Raw genomic sequence first — 24651 nt, forward strand, 5'->3', positions numbered from 1 at the left:
TCAACATTAACCAAGTTAAGCCCTCTCTTTGGAATTGGTCAATCACACACTCTGGTGTGACTTGACAACTGACTAACCTCATCCACTCATCTTCTTTCCAGAACACAAACATGACAGCAAACACCTGAAGGTTCCACTGAGATTTGAACTCGGATCACTGGATTCAAAGTCCAGAGTGCTGACCTTTACACCATGGAACCCCTTCCACAGGCAAACTACGCTCTTAGTCATGCAAATGCTTGACAATTTAAAGGTTTAAAGCAAAGTGGGGTTTTTTTTTTGGCCACCCTTCCTGAGTCTGGTTCTGCAAGAGGTTCCTTTCCACAGTCGCCACAGGCACGCTCAGGATATATATATATATATATATATATATATATATATATATATATATATAATATGCCAAATTTGGTGGCATGTTTACACATCTGTTTCATTCTTGGTTCAATTACTAATCTGTTTGTCACAGTCAGATGATATAAATGATGCTTGTTTGAATTAAGGTAATATATATCATTCCAGCATAATTGACAAGCACAGTCAGTCAGACAAAAGAGAGGAGAGGCAGTGAACCAGTGGGTGAAAGACTTCCTCGCTGAGTATGCAGAGAGCTTCCCACAAGTCTCCATTGTCCTTGAGGTAAACATCGACAGGTGCATCTATGGTCAGAAAGGCTTCGAGGACAGCAGCTTTCAGGAGATGTGGGAGCTCTACAGTCAGCATGGAAGATTAAAGAAGAAGCCAGAGCAGTTCACTGACAGCGAGAGAGACAGAGCACAGAAGGCCTACAGCTCAGTGAGGAGGTGGTTGAACACACCGGTGACCCACATCACAAGTGTGACGATGAAGAGGTTCAGAAAGTATATTTATGAGAAGGAGAAAGTAAGTGTTCAGAAAGAGAAAGGTTAGAATTACACAGAAAATAACAAATACTCAAATAGGTGGTATTTCATCAACTAAGTATTGAGTGTTTAGTGTTGTAAGTATGCTTGTTTGTGTTTACGTGGTAAACGTGGTATATCATACATTCTGATTGTTACACTGCATTATTGTCCAGCAACTGCAGGAAAGCACCTCTAAGTATAGTCCGTCATTATGGCCCGGTGATGAAGCTGAGATGGTAGCTGCATGCGAGGCTGTGGAACGTAAGTAAGACACATCAGTCAATTTATATGAAGTAGTTTTATGTAAATAAGTCATAATATAAGATAAAAAAAATGTATACATTTTTAGACTCTACCCAGTCCCAGGAGTCTAAGACTGAAGATTCTGGTCCCAGAGACAAGGTAAAGCTCCCAGACTACAGTGTTTCCCAAAGGCTTTTTGCTGCCTGAGTCCACCGCACCACCCAAGCTGCCAGAGTCCACCGCACCACCCAAGCAGCCAGAGTCCACCGCACCACCCAAGCTGCCAGAGTCCACCGCACCACCCAAGCTGCCACACAAGAAGCACATATCCAGGATCCCGCCCAATCAGCCGGAATCTGCTGCACAGCCAACTGAAGCCCCGTCCGCATCCCAAGGCCAGGATTATCCACTGAAACCACCTCTAAGTGACTCACCTGTAAGTAACATTTACAGTGAATGCAAACATAAGTGTGAGACGCTTCTTTAAACTGTGCTCCATGTGTATCATTTCATGTTACAAATAATAAAAACAACTTTGCTTTGTACGTGTTGTGCGTGTTACAGGTGGAGTTAGAGGGCTGGGTACGTCTTTGGGAAAACCCAAATGGCATTCCAGCAGCTGACATCTCATGGCTAAAGGAGGACACAGAGAGAGGTCTCTTCACTGCCGTTCAAATCTAAAAGGACATCACTGGTGTGCTCAAGAGGCGAAGGGTGATGAAGTCAGACCGCATGTGGTTTTCCCCTCCAGAACCTCCAGGCTTCGTCGGAGGTGCTCTGCCTGTACCACACCTGTTTTTTCCGCAGCCGTGTCTTTGCGTGGCGCCCTGTAGGAGTCTGGAGATCTTCCCTGAAGTGTCCTCGTGGCGATGAGTGTGTTGGAAAGGGTCGTAATGTGTACCTGTACAAGTCTGGCTACCACCACCGGGTATAACTCAATTCAGCTGTGTTAGAGTAAAAGCATCATGGCTGAATAATGATTACAATGTATCTAAACATGTAAAAGGAAAAGTTCCTTGAAAATCATCTTGATTTTATTATATATTGTTATATGTTATTATCATTATTGTTATTATATACACACGTGGACAAAATTGTTGGTACGCCTCAGTTAAAGAAGGAAAAACCCACAATTCTCACTGAAAGCACTTGAAACCTACAAAAGTAACAATAAAGTAAAATTTATTGAAAATTAAATAATCAAAATCAGCCATTACTTTTGAATCGTTGATTAACATAATTATTAAAAAAAAAAAAAACTAATGAAATAGGGCTGGACAAAAATGATGGTACCCATGACTTAATATTTTGTTGCACAACCTGTTGCAATCACTGCAATTAAACGATTTCTGTATTTGTCAAAGAGCGTTCTGCAGCTATCAACAGGTATTTTGGCCCACTCCTCATGAGCAAACTGCTCCAGTTGTCTCAGGTTTGATGGGTGTCTTCTCCAAATGGCATGTTTCAGCTCCTTCCACAGATGTTCAATGGGATTCAGATCTGGGCTCATGGAAGGCCACTTTAGAATAGTCCAACGCTTTTCTCTCAGCCATTCTTGGGTGTTTTTGGCTGTGTGTTTTGGATCGTTGTCCTGTTGGAAGACCCATGACCTGCGACTGAGACCAAGCTTTCTGACACTAGGCAGCACATTTCTCTCCAGAATGCCTTGATAGTCGTCAGATTTCATTTTACCTTGCACACATTCAAGACACCCTGTGCCAGATGCGGCAAAGCAGCCCCAAAACATTGCTGAGCCTCCTCCATGTTTTACCGTAGGGACAGTGTTCTTTTCTTCGTATGCTTGGTTTTTGAGTCTATGAACATAGACTTGATGTGCCTTACCAAAAAGCTCCAGTTTGGTCTCATCTGTCCAAAGGACATTCATCCCAGAAGCTTTGTGGCTTGTCAACATGCATTTTTGCAAATTCCAGTCTCGCTTTTTTATGATTTTTTTCAGCAGTGGTGTCCTCCTTGGTCGTCTCCCATGAAGTCCACTTTGGTTCAAACAACGTCGAATGGTGCGATCTGACACTGATGTACCTTGGCCTTGGAGTTCACCTTTAATTTCTTTGGAGGTGGTCCTGGGCTCTTTGGATACAATTCGAACGATCTGTCTCTTCAATCTGTCATCAATTTTCCTCTTGCGGCCACGTCCAGGGAGGTTGGCTACTGTCCCGTGGGTCTTGAACTTCTGAATAATATGAGCCACTGTTGTCACAGGAACTTCAAGCTGTTTAGAGATGATCTTATAGCCTGCACCTTTAAGATGTTTGTCTATCATTTTTTTTGGGATGTCCTGGGACAATTCTCTCCTCCGCTTTCTGTTGTCCATGTTCAGGGTGGTACACACCTTTTCACCAAACAGCAGAGTGACTACTTGTCTCCCTTTAAATAGGCAGACTGACTGATTATGAGTTTGGAAACACCTGTGATGTCAATTAAAGGACACACCTGAGTTAATCATGTCACTCTGGTCAAATAGTTTTCAATCTTTTATAGAGGTACCATCATTTTTGTCCAGCCCTATTTCATTAGTTTGTTTTTTTAAATAATTATGTTAATCAACATTTCAAAAGTAATGGCTGATTTTGATTATTCAATTTTCAATGAATTTTTATTTATTGTTACTTTTGTAGGTTTCAAGTGCTTTCAGTGAGAATTGTGGGTTTTTCCTTCTTTAACTGAGGGGTACCAACAATTTTGTTCGCTGATCTGTACTCCAGGTACGTCACATTTGTGACGTATCCAACTACACGATGCTGACGGAGGTCCTGTGCTGTGAGCCTTGCACAAAGAGCCAGGGGTGGAGAAGGTGGCACAACAGGTCGGTGTCTTGCATGGGATCCCGTTATTATAACACAACTGATCGAGGCACATCAAGCTGTGTTCCCTGCCTGAGTTCACTCAGCATCGTGTGTGCACGTGTCAGTCTTTAAAGAAGTTATTCGAACCAACCTAAAGTTACCAATTTTTCCTCCACTAACAGGCGTGGTGTGGACAAGAATGTTGTGTGTCTTCTGAGGGACCGAACCGAAGGGAACACTATGGTCCAGGTGTGGCGTCAGATACAGGAAAACCACACGGAGAAGCACCTTCAGTGCAAAGACCTGTACACCACACTCCTTATGAGCTTAGTGAAACCTGGAGGGATTGTTTCTGCAGTAGGTCACACATTTCAGGCTCCGCCTCCTCCAAGAAATCTCCCGTCTGCACGGCTCCTGCGCCACGCCTTCCTGCTGGCAGAGGCCGACAACGTGCAGGACAACAGGAGCCAGATCCTTTCCCCTTTTGGCACTGTGCTAAAGATGGATTCCACCAAGAAAGTATGTAAATCAAAACGCAATCATAGATTGTGGCATACAGAACATATTTCCTATTATAAACATATTGTCATGCACTGTTAAATTATAGAAGAACAAGCAACTAAGTTGGGATGCAAACTCCAAATGTTTTTTAGGTAGTGAAGAAGCTGTCTGGTGAGGGTCACGGCTCAGGTTCACCAGCATTGGAAATGAATACTCCCAGATAGTGACTTTTGTGCTGACCTGTGAGGAGTCCACAGAGAAGCTGGGACCTATGTGCCATGGAGTAATGGAGAGGTTTCGACTGGCCAACCAACCTGTCCCCAGCATCCTGAATGTGGACCGTGGGTGTTGCCGTGCACAGGGCCCAACAGCTGTGGAGACTTTGTTCCAGTCTTGGGTGGACAGTGGAATGGTTGTGCGTCTGCACATCTTTCACTGGATTCACCGTTTCGATGCAGCCGTCCGCACAGAGTCTCACTCCAAGTACGCAGTGTTCAAGTCTGCACTTGCTGGGGCGGTGCTGGCGTACAACCGAGCAGACATGGAGCTCCTCATCAAGGCTGTCAGAGCCAAGGACCCGACAGCTCTGAAGGCTGTGACAGATGAGGACGTCATTCGCCTTTTTATTTCCAGGGAGCAGCTGAAACATGACGTGCGACGGGTCACACAAGGGGCGCAGGAAACGTTTAGGCTCATCAACCTGGCCATTGAGGAACTGAAAGGTCCCGCGGGGCTGGATGAGAGTGGAGTCAGCCTCTTCAAGACACCTGGTATAAAGACCTGACACTAAAAGTTACAACATTAATACTAGTTGTGTGGCATAAAAAAGTGTACACAACAATCGGTTTGTGTGTCTGTACGTCATTTGTATTTGCAGCGGCCATTGATGAGATGTGGGCGGTGCAGCGGCGACACCTGGAGTGCATCCAGGATCCTCCAAACATCTACATGTATAGGGTGGCGCGTACAACGACCATCAACAAAGTGGATGTGCCCTACTACAAATGTCTGCGTGGCAACAACAGCCTGGAAGGATTCCACAAAACTTTGCCCAACATGCTCCCAGGTGCACAGGTGTAGTGTGGATATTTATAAAATGTCACACGTGTCACTGTGAGTCATCTCATGTGTTTTATTGGGATGTTCAGGTCCCCACTGCGCAGCCCGGCCCTATCAGGTCTATCTGATAAGTGGCATTGCACGGTGGAATTCTGACCGCCGCTCTGATGCAGTGTTTGGGGGAAAAGGACGGCACCACAGAATCTACTCTGCACCGCTTATCGACCGCCTCAACACCCGCTGTCTGCAGCTGTTCGGAGAGACTGTGGAGGAAAACTTCCAGGCTCCCACTGATGTCCCCTCTAATGAGCTGCTGGGGTTGGAATACCTGTTTAGTCAGAGTACAGGAGAATCGGGCCCTTTTTCTCTCGCAGACATCGTGAACGATGGGCCGGATCCAGAGGAGGAGGTGCTTCAGCCTGGGCAGCATGATCCAGATGTGCCAGATGAGGCTTACGAGAGTGACGTGGAGACCCGTAACAATGCGCTGAGTGCTGAGCTGCCCCACATCCGGCTCTCCAGCAATGAAATTGCTAGTGCTCACCTTCCAGTCTTTGTGAGTAGCTGTTTGTTTGTTGATGTGGATGTACATTTTATTCCAGGAGTTAAAGCCGTTCAACTGCTACGTATGAGCCAGTGTTAGACGAGTTTTCAAATGTTGCCACTTTGCCAGGAGTTAAATTAGACATTAAAACAACAGTTAAACAGTAGCAAAGTATTTAAAGCTTGTGTAGAAGAAGGAAATAATCTTAAGGAAAAAGCTTAACAAGTGAATGTGGTAGTGTGCAAAGTCAACATAACGTTACAAAATCTAAAAAACTTGCAGTCACAAGAGACAGAAGCAGATGAAAAGCAAATAAGGCTAGATAAATCACACCTGCAACAGGCATAACATTTGTGTGTCACTGTTTGCACAGGAGGATGTCTGCAGTCCAACTCCTCTTCCTGGCTTTCAGCAGCTGGAAAAGTTCTGCTCTCTTCTGTTGGACATTGGCCTGACAGAGGACAAGCTGTCACTCACCACCGAGCAGAGGAACAATATCCTGGAAGCCTGGAATGCCGTGGAGGAGCACCACAAGCAGCCTCAGCAGTTCAATCAACTGTACAGGACGCACTGGGGCAACACTCTGTACTGCCGCACTAAAAGAGACGATCTTGTTGATGCTGCTGTGATACAGAAAGTAAAGATGGCCAAACGCTACGCACCAGCACAACAAAACATAAGTGCTCAGCACAACAGGCTAATGTACACACTGGTGAAACTTTTGTGGCTGCATTGTCCTCATGGGTCACGCACCAGTCCGGAGAAGACGACCATCCTGGAGGCATACGAGCGGGTCCAGCACCGGATTTTAGTGGATGACCCTGTTCTCTGCAAAGCTGGCATTCCCCTACCTAAAATAAACGTCAAGACCGTGCGGGACTTCATCCAACACCAAGAGTGGCTTGTTAACATGAAGGCAACAATACAACCATCCACCATCACAAAGATCACCTCCATCTCATCAACAGACCTTCCTCCTGCCCCTCATCAGCCTACAGTCCTCCCTCCACCAGACTACCAGCTGATGAAATATGTGCCCACACCAAGCACTGCCGGGACAAAGGTTTTGAAGGGAAGGTCGGACATAACGATGCCTGTCTCCCGGCCGCACCTAAAAGTGCCACAGCTAATAAGAAAAACCCCCGCCACCTCGACCATCACCAGGCCTGTACCGTTCCTGTCTGCATCTACAGCAGCCCTTAAGACTGCAGGACGCTCTTTACGACCCATATCACCTGCCATTCTGGTGACCCCTGTGATAGCTGGTCCCTCTACATCAGTCCTTCCCATCACCTGTGCTATCACCAGCCCTTTGCCCTGCCCTTCTGTATCAGCAGCTCCCTCTGCGATTGCAGGCCCCTCCACACAGACCACAATGCCTGCCCGTCAGGTGATCCCTAAGCCGGCCGATACGCCTGCAACAGCTCCTCCAACTGCGTCCACACCGCCTGCTACACACACCACCGGCACGTTGCCCAGCACTGGCGCTCATTTAGCCTGGGCGAGAGCTACGCACTACAAGCGCAAACACCAGGGGCATCCATTAGAAGTTGGAGCCAAATTGTCAAGGGTGCAAAATATTCCAGTCTGTACACTCTGTGCCCAACCAACACAGGGACACAGAAGATACAAGAGAAAGACATTCTGCCCCGTAAAGATGATGTCCTCATCAAAAGGTCTGAACAACAGAGTTTATGCTATGAAGACTTCACCTCTGCTGTAGACAAGTTGGAGGACTTAGATGTAAATATGCCTTAACAATCTGTAAATATTCTGTAATAACTCACTGTACATATAGAAATTATATGTACATAGTAATTGTAAATAGTTTTATATTTTTATAAACGTGATTTTTTTCATGTTGCTGTGTAAAATATCCTATTTGACTTACTGCTGTGTTGTGGTTCACTTCAATTGATTGAAATCGTTTTTGAATTTTATACACAAAGATTTAAATCAAGTTTTAAATTGTAGTGCTTTGATGTCAGCAGCTTAGTATAATAAAACGTTTGAATTTTCATTCTTAGCCAGGTTTAATGACACTTTGCATTGCACTGTAGTTTATTTTAAAGTTCCCAATTTCATGCACTTTGTTCAATAAAACTGCTGCTATAAGCATGAAGCATGAGTTCTGTAATATCATTCAATGTTTTTGTGATTGTTGAAGACTTGGAACACAGATGCAGACATAAGGTAAGATAAGGTTGAGGTAGATGGTAAGGGATCAGGAGTTAGAGGGGTTAAAGAACAAGTTTAACTCAGTGGCCTCCTTCCATTCCCAGGCCACTCTTTTTTTCATGGCCACCGATGAAAAAACTCCACACCTCCCTCATGTTGTTTTGTTGGAGTTTGCTCTCCAACTTTCTCCAACTAAGCGCATGTAAAACAATATTACATCATTTTGCACATGTAAACAGATAAGAATCGGCTTCAGAAATATTTAACTACTTTTAACCAGCCTTCAACCATCCTTAAATATATCAATTGTTCTGTAAAAAGCATAAATGGCATTGAAAAAAAAGATCACTCTCACAAATATGCTTTAAATCAAATTAATTATACTTTATTGATTGTTGGTAGCAAACAGTAAAGTAGCAAGTGAATAAATGACATCAATTGTGTTTCATGTGGCAAGGCAAGTTTATTTGTAGAGCACAATTTGTACACAAGGCAATTTAAAGTGCTTTACAGCTACATAAAATCACAAGCAGGCAAATAAAATAATTCCATAAAACAAAAAATAATCATTAATCAATTGAATGAAAAGTGAAGAGAGTCATATACACAGCTAAATAGAACTGTTTTCAGCCTGGATTTAAACATAGTCAGAGTTGAGACCTGTCTCACATCTTCTGGAAGACTGTTCCAGATTTTAGGAGCATAAAACTAAAACGAAGCCTCACCTTGTTTAGTCCTGATTCTGGGCACCAGCAGGAAACCCCTCCCTGAGGTTCTCAGAGTTCAAGTTGGTTCATATGGCTCTAACATGTCAGAGATGTACACGAGCAGAGCAGTTTTAAAGTCTATTCTCTGAGCGACAGGAAGCCAGTGCAGAGACCTGAGAACCGGACTAATATGGTTGTATTTCCTGGTTCTAGTCAGGACTCGAGCAGCAGCGTTCTGGATGTACTGCAGCTGTCTTACAGCCTGTTTAGAGCCCAGTGAGCAGGCCGTTACAGTAGTCCAGCCTGCTGGAGACAAATGCATGGATTAGTCTTTCTAAGTCTGGTTTAGACACTATTCCTTTGATTCTGGTGATGTTTTTTAGATGGTAAAAAGCTGCTGATGTTATTGATTTAATGTGGCTGTTAAAGTTCAGGTCTGAGTTCAATATTACCCCTATATTTCTAACCTGATTATAAGGTTTTAGAGAGAGAGTCTCAAGGTGAACGATAACTTGCCAGTGGTGCAACAGCTGGTTCAAATCCTGCCTGTTATCTTCAGGATAACTTTACAATGAATGGAACAAAAATATTTCAATACCGAAGTGGAATGAATGAATAAAGGTGCCACAAACTATCCATCCTTCCATTTGCTTTACATGGTTTCAGGGGGACTGGAGCCTATCTGACACAGAAACTCATCAACATTTGAATCCAATAACAAGTCTGAAACTTAATGAAAAACGGCAGACCCAAATGAACGCTGACATGATATAGGCTATGTCAAATCCAAAAGCAGTCCCTGTTTCTCTTTTTGGAACTTCTTCTTTCTCAGGACAAAAATAAATGTATGAGGATCAAAGCCAACAATGACCTGGGACATCTCAGCAGATCCAGGATCAGCAACATGGAGACTGAGAGCCAAGAACAAACAGAGGTCAACATAACAAACTGTTTAACAATGACAATGACGTAAAAGATATACAAAAAAATGCATGTGTATATATGACTCTACTGTGAATTTACACCTTCTATTCTATTATAAACAGGAGAGATATGTTAAAAAAAAATCATGAAGTTATATTATGACAAAAAGGAAGTACCACGTGTGAGATGCTGCAGGGTCAAGAGACACTGTGTACTGAGAGTCCTCCTATCTATCTTATTTCAACTTCTGTCTAATCCTTGTTTGACTGAATGTCGCATAACCTTGTGTGGCCTGTGATCTCATAGGATGGATGGATGACTTTATTAATCCCTTTGGGAGGTTGCCTCTGGGAAATTGAAATCTCCATCTCACTCAGGCTCAGCACTGTTATATACAGAAATGTACAGAATAAACAAAGTGGAAACTAAATAGCGATAGCATCATTGTTTGTTTTTTTTTAAACTCAGACAAATCTGTGTCAGCTTCTTGATATGTCATGCAGACTCCTTGCTGTGAGAATAAATGTTTGGTATTAATTGTCTCCAGCGACTCTGAGCCTCATTTTAAGAGAATTTTCTTGACACCAACACAACAAACATTTGACATAGTTTCACAGCTTGAAGTTGAGCCTCGTGCCCTTTTAGTGTTGGAACAGCCTTAACTTTCAGCTTTAGTCATGACAATCAAACAGCTGTCTGGAAAGTACAGGGAACAACTCCAAACCTTTTTCAGACTGCGTTAAAAATTCTTTGGGAAAGATTAGCACAAAGATTAGAACCAAACACATTTTTTTTTAAATATCTCTGTAGCAAGAAGATGAAACGCATGAGAAATGTTGACATCTAACCTTTAATAAAATGCAGAACAATGAAATACAAACAAGTGTAAAGCTAGACTTTACATCAAACTGAAATGATATATTGCTTCTAAAGATGTTGTATGTTTACAAACATACCCACAGCTGGTGCACAGCTACTTTGTGAATTTTAACTTTAAACAAAACATATATGTTCAGTATAATACAATAAAACGTGTATCTACTTTCAAAAAGATTGCATTTTCAATTCAATTCAGTTTTATTCATATAGCGCCAAATTAAAACAATGTCATCTCAAGGCACTGATATTGTTCCGTCTATCAACTCAGAACTGATGCTATATTTATCTTGAACGGTGGGAGATCTGTCCATAGTTCCCAACTATCCCAACAAATTATAAAGCATATTCAATGATTCTTCAAACATGTGCTACCCACAGAACATTCAGAACAAAAGTCCTGACAAGAGAAGGTGGTAATCCACAAAGAAGATTTTTAATCTGAACAAGGGAAATTCTTCTGATTGGTAGTTCCTGTTGCTGCTCCCAGGTGAATGTTTTCTTATCTGCCGTAAAATATATTGTTGATTTAAACCAATAATTTATCTGCAGTGTGAAAACGCTGGTGAGTCTTTAGGTGAGATAATTCAGTGAAAGCTGCCCCACACTGACCACAGCTGTAAGGTTTCTCTACTGTGTGAATAGGTTGGTGTTTCTTAAGATTAGATAATTCAGTGAATGCTGCTCCACACTGACCACAGTTGTAAGGTTTCTCTCCTGTGTGAATACATTGGTGTGTCTTTAGACTGGATAATCGAGCAAAACCTGCTCCACACTGACCACAGCTGTAAGGTTTCTCTCCTGTATGAATACGTTGGTGTATCTTTAGACTGGATAATCGAGCAAAACCTGCTCCACACTGACCACAGCTGTAAGGTTTCTCTCCTGTATGAATACGTTGGTGTTTCTTAAAATTGGAAGATGTAGTGAAAGCTGCTCCACACTGACCACAGCTGTATGGTTTCTCTCCTGTGTGAATACGTTGGTGTGTCTTAAGATCGGAAGATGTTGTGAATGCTGCTCCACACTGACCACAGCTGTAAGGTTTCTCTCCTGTATGAATACGTTGGTGTTTCTTAAAATTGGAAGATGTAGTGAAAGCTGCTCCACACTGACCACAGCTGTATGGTTTCTCTCCTGTGTGAATACGTTGGTGTGTCTTAAGATCGGAAGATGTTGTGAATGCTGCTCCACACTGACCACAGCTGTAAGGTTTCTCTCCTGTGTGAATACGTTGGTGTGTCTTAAGAGAGGAAGATGTTGTGAATGCTGCTCCACACTGACCACAGCTGTAAGGTTTCTCTCCTGTGTGAATACGTTGGTGTGTCTTTAGACTGGATAATCGAGCAAAACCTGCTCCACACTGACCACAGCTGTAAGGTTTCTCTCCTGTGTGAATATGTTGGTGTATCTTAAGATAGGAAGATGTTGTGAATGCTGCTCCACACTGACTACAGCTGTATAGTTTCTCTCCTGTGTGAATACGTTGGTGTGACTTAAGCTCGAAATATGTAGTGAAAGCTGCTCCACACTGACTACAGCTGTATGGTTTCTCTCCTGTGTGAATAAGTTGGTGTGCCTTTAGACCAGATAATTGAGTGAAAGCTGCTCCACACTGACCACAGCTGTATGGTTTCTCTCCTGTGTGAATATGTTGGTGTATCTTAAGATTGGAAGATGTAGTGAAAGCTGCTCCACACTGACCACAGCTGTATGGTTTCTCTCCTGTGTGAATACGTTGGTGTATCTTAAGAGAGGAAGATGTTGTGAATGCTGCTCCACACTGACTACAGCTGTAAGGTTTCTGTCCTGTGTGAATACGTTGGTGTGTCTTAAGATTGGAAGATGTAGTGAAAGCTGCCCCACACTGACCACAGCTATATGGTTTCTTTCCAGTGTGAAGCCTCTGATGATACCTTAGATGTGATGATCTTTTGAAAACTTTCCCACAGTGTTTACAGAAGTGACATCTGGAGCCCTCTTGGGCTATATGTTTCTGCAATGACAGAGAGGAAGAAGGATTAGATCCTTCTGAAGCTCACACAAAAGATTTCTCTAAGCTAACCAACATATTCTAACTGGACGTGTATCGACCGAGCCACAGGTCTCAATATCTCAGATCAAACATGAATGCTGAGAGTGTGTTTAGAAGTGCCCTCAGCTGTCAGCACTGTGCTCTGATGTGTTCTGCACACGTTCAGGTTTTTGAGTAGTAAACTCTTGCTTTTTGATCTTTCACTAATTATTTTTTGCCATGATGAAATTCTGAAAAGGAACTTGTGCTACAATATTTATAAATGATAGAAGGAAGCACAGTCTTGTCCAAGTTGTTCAATTAAACAACTTGTAAAGGTTGGACTGAAAAAGGTTGACCCCTGGTTTAAATGAATGAAAGTAACAGTGGTGGTAATACATGACATTCTTGACACTAACCCTTTGTTCCAGCTTACAACCCAGAGGTCTGCAGCCATTGAGCTCAACAGCTATCAGGGAAACAGTTTTAACTCAACCTTTGTTTCTCTCTAAAACAACTCTTTACCCTGAGGTAGAGAGATCTACAAACCTGTCATCTAACCATTAAAGACCCAGAAGTATTACCACCACCAGGTTTAATTCATGTAATCCAGAGACTTTAAACACAAATAATGAAGATTAGCTCCTGAACCTCTCAAATCTGAAGACTGCGAGCCAAAAAAATGTCCCACCACAACAATCTGGCCACTGAGTTTCTTCCAGCAGATCATTCAGCCTGCAGCACATTTTCAGTCTAAGCACATCTGTATCAGAGAGAGGAGATGAAACCAAGAAACACTATTTCCACATTTGAAGTGGTACTAGCTATTCAAATAATATAATTTTGCACATTTTACAGTGGGAGAAAGTTGAGCAGAATCAATTTCAAGTTATTGTTGGTGTGGCCCTCTGACACAATTTCTCATGTGGCCCCTTGTAAAAATGAATTTCCCACCCCTGGTCTAAGCACATTTGTATCAGTGAGAGGAGATGCAACCAGGAAACACTTTTTCCACATTTGAAGTAAAAGCAGAACAAGCGGACGATACGCGGAGCCTCAACACTCGTCCTCATGTCTTTAATGTCCTCCACACTGACCTGTAGCCCGGTGGAACCAGAGGATGAGCCGGCTCTGTTCTTGGAGGACGGGTTTGGATCCTGGTTCTGCTGCTCCATTCTGGTCCTGGTCGTCCGACTGATGGACTCTGTCTGCAAATGTCAGTACAAACAATAAGATCCAGCTGTGGCATGCAGCATGTTAAAGCACACCCACTTTTCTTCTTCTCTTGATAACCTTTCTGGACAGTTTCTAACCATCTAGTCACATTTCATTAAACTTATTACTGTGGTTTTTATCTAAATTCCTGAGAACTTTAAAATGGTTCTTAAAAGACCCACTAAGGTCACAGTTCAAAATATTTGGAGCTTTTGGATCAAATTCAGACAAAATTTAATAATATACTCTGTAGAATGACACCCACTGTGTGCAATAGCCCATGAATCTCAGTCAGTGTAACATGATCAACTTAAATCATTTTACTACATTAAAACAATGATACTGTTTGAGGAAAGGGTTCCAATATCATCCCAAAGCCTGAACTTCAGATATTCTCTATTTCTAAATTTGTTCTCATTTCCAGAAGCTGTCAGGGATCCAGAAAAGTAACAGAGTAATCTCAGATTTGTCACAGGTTAAACTCTGAAGCCCACGGTTCAGCACTCAGGGAGCTTCAGTCTGGACTGAGGCTTGAAACTGAGAAGATGTGATGTTTCAGTGGGGGAATGATCTAGTTTTTTGTGGCTAACAGCACGTCGGCAGGAGCTGTCTGACTGATCTGAGACAGTCTGAAGAACAACATGAAGTGGACCATTCTGAGGCTGTCATTTAAATATAAAAGAGTGTTTTTCTGGCATCAGAAGTGCTCGTCCAGCGATTCATTCCAGAAAGCTACTTTAGTGAAACCTAAAGTTTGACATGAAGGAAACTCTGAAATGTTTTTCAACCCAAATAACCTACAGTCTCCTTTATTTGATTATAAAATGATCTTACCTGGTAAACATATGTGTCCAGTTAAAGAGTAAAAAGTGATCTTGTGTTGTGGTCAGATCAGAGTATCAGCTCCTAAAAGTTGCACATATCCTCCTAATAAGGATCATTTTAGCTCCATTTTAACTCCAGATGTGGGCAGGTGGACTTTATGAGTAAAGACATGTACAACCTTTTTATCATGCGGTCAGTCCTTTTTGATACGTGGATAAAAGAAAATATTGGATATGTAAAGGAAACTGAAAAATGAAGCTTTCATGAGACACTTCTGAAGAGGACAGTCAGACTGTCTTTTAATGGGCTTCTGAGTGTAAATCTGAGAATTCAGACACTGATACTGAACTGTATATTTCTACTGCTCCTGTGATACTTTCCTGGATCACTGGCAAATCTATATTATAATGCTATAACTCCTCTTCAAACAACATAAACTCTTAATGTAATTGAAGAATTTATATTGACCATAATTAAGTCCCATTTTAAGATCTAATCATGAAATATGGCATAGTGTGTACATTAAACACATCATATCACATGTTTTTGCTCCACATATCAAAAAGCCAAATGATACCCAGATAAGCCTGGAAAGAACTATTCTAAATTTTACATTGATCATCAAGTTTTAAATGACAAAGGATTTAAGCAAAACTACAGAAAGAAGTTTAGAAAACTGCAGCTTTAGTGGAAAATGTGACAAGATGGTCAAAAACTGTCCAACAAAGTGAGAAAATCGGAAGAAAAGGGTCCAGAAGTATGTTTAACACACAGGTAGAAGGATAAAGCTCCATTTTAGTTGTCCATCTGGCCGGCTTATTGCAATCTATAGTTGAGGTTGTGTTTCTGCTTTCTGCTTTGAGTACAACGGTTAGCAGAGCATTAGCATTAGCATTAGCAGGACATGCTAACTGTGAAGAGCAGCCAGGTTATTTGAACTTTTTTACTCTTTAGTACATGTTCTGACTGCCCGTGTCCAGGTGCAGGAATCAAACCCATGACACAAAGCACTTTGAAGACATTTCTGCAAATGTTTGACCGCTACATGTATTCTTTTCTGGACTCACCTGCATGCAGCTTCCTGTAGTGATGTTCTGAAATGTGCTGAAGCTTCGAAGCGTGTTTGGAGTAATGGAGGAGACGGTTTACTTCATTTAGGGGAGGAGCCATTAATTATGACGTCCGCAACCTCACTACCCGTCCCAACCACGTGACTGCTTCCGTAAACGCTTCAGATTTTGTCAGATTTATATGCCCGAATATTGACAAGCATAGAAACCCCTCAGTCTCCATTTAAGATGTGTTTTTTTTTTTATGGAGAGTTGCGGTCAGTTCAGGTTCAGGATACTAGAGTTTTGATAGCGTCAATATAATTTGAAGATAGTTTGGGGAGTTAAGTGAGAGAGAGATAGTTTTGAGATTAGGGAGAGTGAGGAGAGAAGGATAGGTAAGAGGATGGAGCCATCTAGGAAGAGGAATATTTCCCCCGTGTGAGAATATTTTGATTTGATATGTCCTGTTAAGGTAAAGCTTAATCTAACATATTTCAGATGCATTAGGTTTTCTGATCAAGAACTATGTTTTCACTGTTTCTTAATGTATTCATAGGTGAGGTGTTTACTGTGTTCCAAGGAGTTGGGGTACAATAACAACACCTCCTGCATGCTAAGGCATTAACTTTCTTTGAGTAAAGTGACAGAAAAACACACACAACCTGCCATATCATATGATGCTACCTTTCTGGGAGAATTTACACACAGAACACATTAAAAAATATTTCATCATACACATATGTGATAAGGGGATGAGAAGTGGGTGGCGGTGAGCTCTCAGTGCCTGTGAGAGAGAGAGAGAGAGAGAGGGGGGGGGGGTTGGAGACAATGGAGCAGCAGGGGGTCTCTCAAACCTGGTGTAGAAGGTGTTGAGATCGTCAGCTAGTCTGGGGGAGGGGGCGACCCCAGGGCTTCTACCAACCAGGGTCGTTGGTGCCTGAATCACGCTCCAGTCTGGCTCTATAGTCCTCTTTAGCATTTTTGATGGCCTTCTTGAGGCCCTGTCTGGCCAGTCTGAATGTGTCCATGTCACCCTCTCTGTACGCCTGCTCTTTCTGGCGCCTGAGCTCTCTGAGCTGCTTGGAGAACCAGGGCTTTTGGTTATCGTACCTTGTGATGGTTTTGGTTGGGAGGCAGACCTGCTCACAGAAGCTGATGCAGCAACATACAGTGTCAGAAAAGCTGCCGTTGTCATCCTCAGGGCCCCTCAGTGACTCCCAGTCAGTAGACTCCATGCAGTCCTGAAGCATGTCCCTTGCCTCTGGAGTCCACCTCCTTACTGTAGTCCTGGATGGTTTGGCCCTTCTCAGTTGCTGCCTGTATGTGGGGACCATCTGTATGATGCAGTGGTCGGAGTGTCCAAGGGCAGCGTGGGGGATGGAGCGGTATGAGGGTTTTATGGTGGAGTAGAAGTGGTCCAGTGTGTTGCTGTCCTGCGTGGCGCATGTCACCAGCTGTTTGGAGCTCGTCAGTTCCTGGGAGAGGTTACACGAGTTGAAATCTCTCAACACAATAACTACTGAGTTTGGTCGAGAGGTTTCCACAGTGGAGAAAAGAGCAGCTGAATCTTTGGTGAACGTGTTCACAGATGTACTTTGTTAGCCCGGTTTTTTCATTGGAAGCTCAAGAACAAGCTGGAGAAATCGTTTATTAAAAAAGTATTTATTAGTGGTCACATGTAAAGTATATTGCAGCGCTGGACTCGGAGTGCCAGAGCTCCCGCAGGAAATCCGTCAGGCCGAGCACCGTTATCCGGAAACATTTCATATTTATATTCAGCTTTATCTCACAGAAGTTGTTTTCACACTTGTCAGAGTATAATTGGCCAGTTTTGGGTGACATGCTCAGGCCAGCTGCTGTCCTTGTTGTGTTCTTTGGATGTGATAAACAATGTGTGTGTGTGAGTGAGTGCTGTTTTAGGCGTGGATCTAATGTACCAGACCTATCTGCCCTAATAGAGATGTTTTGTCTGACCCAGTTGTTTATGTCCTTCTAAGGTCTTGGACCATTTAAGGTCATCTGTCGTGCAGTATGAGCAGAGTGGAAAAGTACCAGCATAGGTTATTTAGGAAAATACAGAATATGAATTTATAATGTCTAAGATCAAAGCCAATTATAACAACTCCCCCTTTTGACATGATTTAATCATGTCAACTAAATGAGGTAGGACTGTTATATTCTGTATTGTGTCACACCTGTTAGCGGCAGCCAACTTAGCAGGTCCCCAAACTGCAAGTGGCCAACTACCTTGAGGTGCAGCACAACCAGACAGGAGATTCTTGTTATCCCCCTTTTGATATAACTTCATTATGTGAGCTGTTATGTGTAAGCTGTTCTTCTTTGCGATTATCAGCAGCAAGCAAGTTTTCATTGCATATGCATGTGTAAAACAATTGTAATGCGTTAGCTAAACCTTTCTGTATCAGGAGTGTTTATCATGATGCTGGGAACAGAACCTCTTTCCCAGAATAGTTCAACCTTCATTACTCAACTGATCATAACTCTGCAATGAGCACATTTCATAAAAGCTATAAGTATCACGCCTGTACGTGTATGCAAGGAATAAATCAATAAATGTTTCAATATGTCTTAAAATTAGTGTGTGTATGTGGCCCCGAACCCAATCTCTGTGTAGAATCTTAGTTCATTTTGGCCCAAAACTATATGTGGTTTAAGCAGTGGCAAGACCCTGCTCACCCATAAGTACCATCACAACACATAACAATAATTAACTAAGCTACAACAATTCATAAAATATTGAAACCCAAAAAGTGCTTAAGGCAATTAACATCACCATCAGGATCGTCCACTGTTCGCAGCGAATAGGAGCGAAAAACCCGATGGCTGATATCTGGGAAAATTCTCCTATGGCCCCATTCCCCCTTGGCGACCGACCACTTAATTACCTTTCAGTGCCTAAGGTCCCGCTCCGAACAGCCGATTCACACCAATGGCAATGGACATATTTATGATTGGCTATGATTAGTACTTGGTCTACTTAAAATCATTAAAGTACATAGGAACATCACAAAACACAACACACAAAACAATACAGTACAGACATTTAAACATGATGTGAATATGAAGATATGACCCTGTTGAGAACAGATGAGTAATGATAGTGTAAAAACTGACAATTTCTTTTGAGTGAAAATTTCATGATAACATTGTGCCGAGTGGTGCAGTGCAGCTCAGTCTCTTCTGGTCCAATCCTGTCACTGCTTGGTGTTTGGTTGTCCTTCTGGCTGAACCTCAGTTCAGCAGTCTGAGCTAACTAGGAAGGAGAGGTTACCAGCACTTCACTTCCACAAAGGGGTCTTTACCACCTGTTTTCCCTAACTAATCTTTTTCTTTGGGACAATTCAGGAGAGCATTCAGATTATTTTGTTGACAGTGGTTGAAGGTTGTGTGGTTGTTCAACCATTATCTTGGCATGATGATCATGCCTCCCAGAATTTCAGACTGACGTCTTGTCAGTCACTTGGCTGTGAGTCCTGTAGAGGTTCTGCTGCCGATGCAGTTAATTTAAGCTGTGGATGAATGTTAGCAGGAGAGAGAACCGAGCAGCACAACATTTCATTTTCACAATGTTCTATATTCAGGAATTCCCTTTTAACAGATTCAATCCCAGTATTCATTGGTCGACCAATTAAGTTTTCATATGAACCCCAAACAAAAACAAATAAATAAACCGAAAAAAAAAAAAAATAAAATAAAATAAAATAAAAAAAATAAATTAAATGAAAAACAAAACAACTGGCCAGTTGATAGAAACCATGTTTTAGGACAGTACCGTAATACTCACCAACCTGCTGTACAGCATTAATGAGAAATCCAGTACCATCAACCTTTTCTGTGGAAAAACTTGAAACCATTTAGAGAAAACAGCAAGACAAAGACAAAACACAAGACAACATAGAACAAAAGACAAAAGGAAGACAACGACTCACAGAATTTTGGGAAAAACTTGAGAAGTGTTAGTAAACTATGATTAATTGTTGTATCTCCACCCCCCCGATGAGACTTAGTCTCCTCCGTATGTTAGTTCTGCTGAACTCTTCCACTGCAGTTTCTGCTCCTGTCCATAGAGGAGAGGACCAGTTAAGTTTGTTCACTTTCCTGGTCCTCTTCCTTGGTGAGTATTTATGTAACCTGTTGAGATATCCTCATCACCGTGTTATTCTGTTGTTTCACATTCATTTTCACATTCACACAAGTTTCCATCCTGTAGTACAACAGGGGTGAGCCTGTTGGTGCAGTTGTAAATGGACAGGGTGTTTCCTCCCTGTCATGACCTCATGTGGGACAACATGACAACATTCATGGTGGCATTTGGAGTAAATCTTAGGCTAACACAATACGTAGAGCTTCAGCCCAGGTTAACTGTGTGTCTGCACAGACTTCTGTTCGGCCTTTTTGATGGTTCTATTTGCTCTTTTCACTAGTCCTTGTAAAGCTGGGTGAGAGACTGCACCGAGCTTATGTGTAATTCCAAACATCTTTTCTACTTCTCTTAGTTCTTCATTAGAAAAGTGAGTGAGTACCATTGTCTGATCTTATCACTTCTGGTACCCCAAATCTTGGAATAATTTCTCTTGTAAGCCATTTAATGACTTCTTTTCCTTTTTCGGTTTTAGTAGGTGTGGCTTCTACCCATCTAGAAAAGGGATCCACACCCACTAGAAGATATCGTTTACCTTCAGTCCTGTTTGCTGCTCCCATGTCAGTACAATCAATTACTATCTGCTTCCAAGGGGCATCAGGTACTGGGAAACTACCTAGTCCTGCTTTGAGATTGAACAGCTTGCAAATTTCACAAGATTGCACAAGATATTTTATTGTGTCTTTTAGGTGGGGGTGCCACCAGTGTTGTGAAATTAGCGCTGTTACTTTTGAGCTAGCACAGTGTGCTCTACTGTGTGCTTCTTGACATAGCAAATTTAGTAGTCCAGTTGGAGCTACTATTTTGCCTTCATGATTCCTCCAGAGTCCTGTGGAATCCTTTTTTATTTTTTTTTTCCGTTCCATGCTTGCTTTTCAGATGGTGCCGCTGCTTCATGAAGTTCTTTAATGTTTTCTAAACATAATTCTCGTTGTGATTTTTCCTCCAATGTTTTCTGAGACATCTGGTTAAATGCAGTATATCTTGCTTTTGTTTTTGCTGCCTTATCTGCCGCACTGCTGCCTCTCGCTACTCTCCCATCTCCCTTTTGATGTCCTCTGCACTTGACTATAGCAACTTGTTTTGGTTCAAGTATGGCATAATATAGTTCGAGTAATTGATTCAAGTGTTTAACCGGGGTGCCTGCTGAGGTCACAAAGCCTTTCCTTTTCCAGTGACACATGTCTGGTATAGAGGCATGTCTTTAACTGTAAACACTGTTTTTGTTTTTATTTCACTAATTTATTCAATGTTTATTGTTAGATTAATTAATATTTATCTGCAGGGTTAGAATTTGCTAATAGTATTAATATATCGTTCAGCTGTACAGCTCTCTGGTTGCTGTGGCTGTTTTTAAATGTGCCATGAAAACAAACCTTGACTTGACTTGTTATGAGTCAGACTTACTGCAGCGCAGCTGTCTTTAAATTTCTTTTAGAGTTTTCTTCTTTAAGAAACTCATTGGTGATATCTGACTCTCGTTGTGCCTTTTATTGCCGTGTTTTTGTTAATTTCCGTAATTTCTGTAAAGCACTTTGCTGCTCTGTTAAGAGAACAGATCAATTGATTCATAGATCTGCTGCAGTTAAATAGTTAAATGGTTTAATAAGATCAAATATAAATACTGATGATGAATATTAACTCAGATTTGGTGAAAATAAGCAGAGGAGAAGTATTTAGATCAGCTAAATTTTAAGTCATGTTATTGTGATCTCTAACACAATAAAGGCTAACCTTTAATGCTTTAAGATGGTAAGAAACTGTCTGACACCTATCTGTCTGACCTTGCTGTTAAATCCTGATATTTTCTAATATGTCATATGGTCTGACTGTCCGGTCTCAGACCTGCTTCAGGTGGAAATCATAAAGTCTCAATTTGTAGAACATCTTTTGTTCAGGCAGTTTTTCAATTAAAGGATCAAAGATTTAAATGCTGTGTTTGTTTGTTTGACTTTAACTTTTTAAGAGAGCTGTTAAATCTTAATTCAACAACAAACTGGTTCTAATGTTTAGTTTTAAACAGTCTGTTCTTCCTGGATTTATTTTGGATTTTTTATTTTTTATTTTGTTATCTCTTCACTGTGATACGTGCATTGAAAAGCGGATTTCAGATTGTCCATTCAATTTGGTATTTCTCCCATTCATCCATCCATCCATTTTCTCTACCGTCAGTCCGTTAATCGGGTAGCGGGGGGGGGGAGGCTGGAGCCTATCCCAGCAGTCATCGAGCGAAAGGCGGGGTACACCCTGGACAGGTCGCCAGTCCATCACAGGGCCACACATAGAGACAAACGAGACAAACAACCATGCACACTCACACTCACTCCTAAGGACAATTTAGAGTCACCAATTAACCTAACACGCCTGTTTTTGGACGGTGGGAGGAAGCCGGAGAACCCGGAGAGAACCCATGCATACACGGGGAGAACATGCAAACTCCACACAGAAAGGCCCCAGGCGGGGATTAAACCTGGAATCCTCTTGCTGTGAGGCTATGGTGCTAATCACCACACCACCGTGCAGCCCCTTCTCCCATTCAAATTTATTTTAAAATAAATTAATTGTTGAATTGATGATAAATGCTCTAGTAAAAACTTCCATTAGCATTGTACATTTTTCGACTAAATAACTAAATGTAACTCTGGTACTCTTTAAGTACAGGCCAATGATCAATCAGAATCTGTCCTCACTCTCAGGGCTGAATGGGGGAAGAAGGAAGCAGGGTTGGGATGAGATAATCTTAGGGTGAGAGCATTTATGACAAAGCTAAGGATATCTAACCTTGTCTTTTCCAATTACACATGTCCACATGTACAGCCTAAGCTGTTTATGCTGAATCTGTATAAATGGTCAGTTTTTTCTTTTGCTAAATGGCATGCTTCTGTTATTGAGCATGCGTGATGTTGGGAAGAGGTGTCTTATCTTCTAGTGTAGTAGGATGTGTCCCTGGAAAAGATGACGTTGTGTCTGGCACATGCTGTGGTAGTGGTGCAGAGGACTGCGTCTGAATAGAGAATTTAACTTCTCCTAAAAATGCTGACAGTCTGCAAGAAATGTTGTTTTTTTTTTTCTTTATCTGCCCTTGCTTTCTGGAATAAACCTGCCTCCTTTAGTTTTGCTGTTGCTTGATTCTTACTGCCTGTTGCTTGTTTTGAAAACATGGAGAAATCCCGTAGTAGCGGTGGAGCACTTTCATCCCCCCCCAAACATTCCTCTCTCTTGCATTTCTCTCATCCAGTTCACAAATCTCTGTCACTCCTTTTTCATCTTCTCTTGGAACCTTTTTTATCCATCTAGTCAAGGTGTTAAACAATACCGACCCCAATGAGCCGGGTTTACCTGTTTTCCACTTCTCAACTATGATTTGTGACATGTTTAAATGTTTTACACGTGTTAATCAGAATGGGTGAATGGCGCAATGCCCGAGTGTTGGACCCGACCAAGAAGCTTCTACACAGAATCTTTTACTCTGTGCGCTTGATCGCTGGGGGTTCTCCCAGTCCCTTCACTCGTTTTAATTCACCAATCTCTGTAACACCCTAACTAAATTCCCCTTTATTTTCTATTCCAATGCCCCCCTTTTACAGAACCACTTGAGATCTGTGTCAGTGTAGGAATTCTCGATCAGTCTCGACTGCTCGATACACTTCCACTAACACAGTAAAATATCAACCAAGTAGCAAACCACCCCACATTTTCATGAAAAATAATAAAACTTAGCCCTGTGTCCTTATGCAGAGATAAACCCTTAGTATATCGTCTATGCACAACATCTGCAGAACCACCGCCGATTGCGGAGAGAAAAAAACAAAAACAGACACACCGCCAATTGCGGATTTTACAGTCCAACCACCAAACGTGAAGTAATACAGACCCACCGCCGATTGCAGATAGAGGTCCAAGCGCCCTTGTGCGCAGAAATTACCCACACAGTCTATTGTGAAGTAATACAGACCCACCGCCGATTGCAGATAAAGGTCCAAGCGCCCTTGTGCGCAGAAATTACTCACATCCGGTCATGCAGTAATACCGAGATTACTCACACCGCGATAGCGGACTAATAGACCCCCGCCCATTGGCATCTAATTCCTATTCAATTTAGAAGACAGGATGAATTTATGTTATCTTAATTTATGTCTTTTATTTGGCCAAATTGTACTAAACTAGGACACATATGACTCTCCCTATGTGAGACTATGTGTTTATACTTTACATGTGACCACCTAGTAAACCTGCAGACACAAATTTTGTGCTTTTGATTTAGTGATCGGAGGACATCCTAATTCAGACAATTTAGATTAGAATGACCAATGTGCAGAAATTTCACATATCCTGATACAAGAGGTTTTCTGCTCACCTTGTGTTTTAGGCGCCTTGAATTGTCTGAAGAAGGGTCCCCTCCAACCAGCTCCGGAAGTCCTCGATCGGACACGGTCTCAGAGTCAGCCAATCCGGGTCACGGCACCAATTGTTAGCCCGATTTTTTCATTGGAAGCTCAAGAACAAGCTGGAGAAATCGTTTATTAAAAAAGTATTTATTAGTGGTCACATGTAAAGTATATTGCAGCGCTGGACTCGGAGTGCCAGAGCTCCCGCAGGAAATCCGTCAGGCCGAGCCCCGTTATCCGGAAACATGTTATATTTATATTCAGCTTTATCTCACAGA

At 42.1% G+C, this 24651-nt stretch overlaps 1 protein-coding gene and 1 non-coding gene across 2 annotated transcripts in view; both read right to left on the reverse strand.

The window, feature by feature from the left end:
• The window catches only part of LOC140296397 (uncharacterized), a 62878-nt gene that overhangs the window by 34753 nt on the left and 3474 nt on the right, over nt 1-24651 (reverse strand). The window contains exons 3-4 of the mRNA XM_072379719.1: nt 12297-12713; nt 11483-12128 (exon numbers count right to left, since the gene is read on the reverse strand). Coding sequence (XP_072235820.1) covers nt 11483-12128; nt 12297-12713 — 1063 coding nt within the window. The remainder of the gene's footprint in view (nt 1-11482; nt 12129-12296; nt 12714-24651) is intronic.
• On the reverse strand, nt 129-200 carry trnaq-uug (transfer RNA glutamine (anticodon UUG)). Its single transcript has one exon. It is a non-coding gene; the product is annotated as a tRNA-Gln (tRNA).

Source organism: Leuresthes tenuis, unplaced genomic scaffold (genome assembly GCF_036924035.1).
Source record: "Leuresthes tenuis unplaced genomic scaffold, fLeuTen1.0.hap1 SCAF_1, whole genome shotgun sequence".
In the NCBI taxonomy this organism is placed as follows: Eukaryota; Metazoa; Chordata; class Actinopteri; order Atheriniformes; family Atherinopsidae; genus Leuresthes; species Leuresthes tenuis.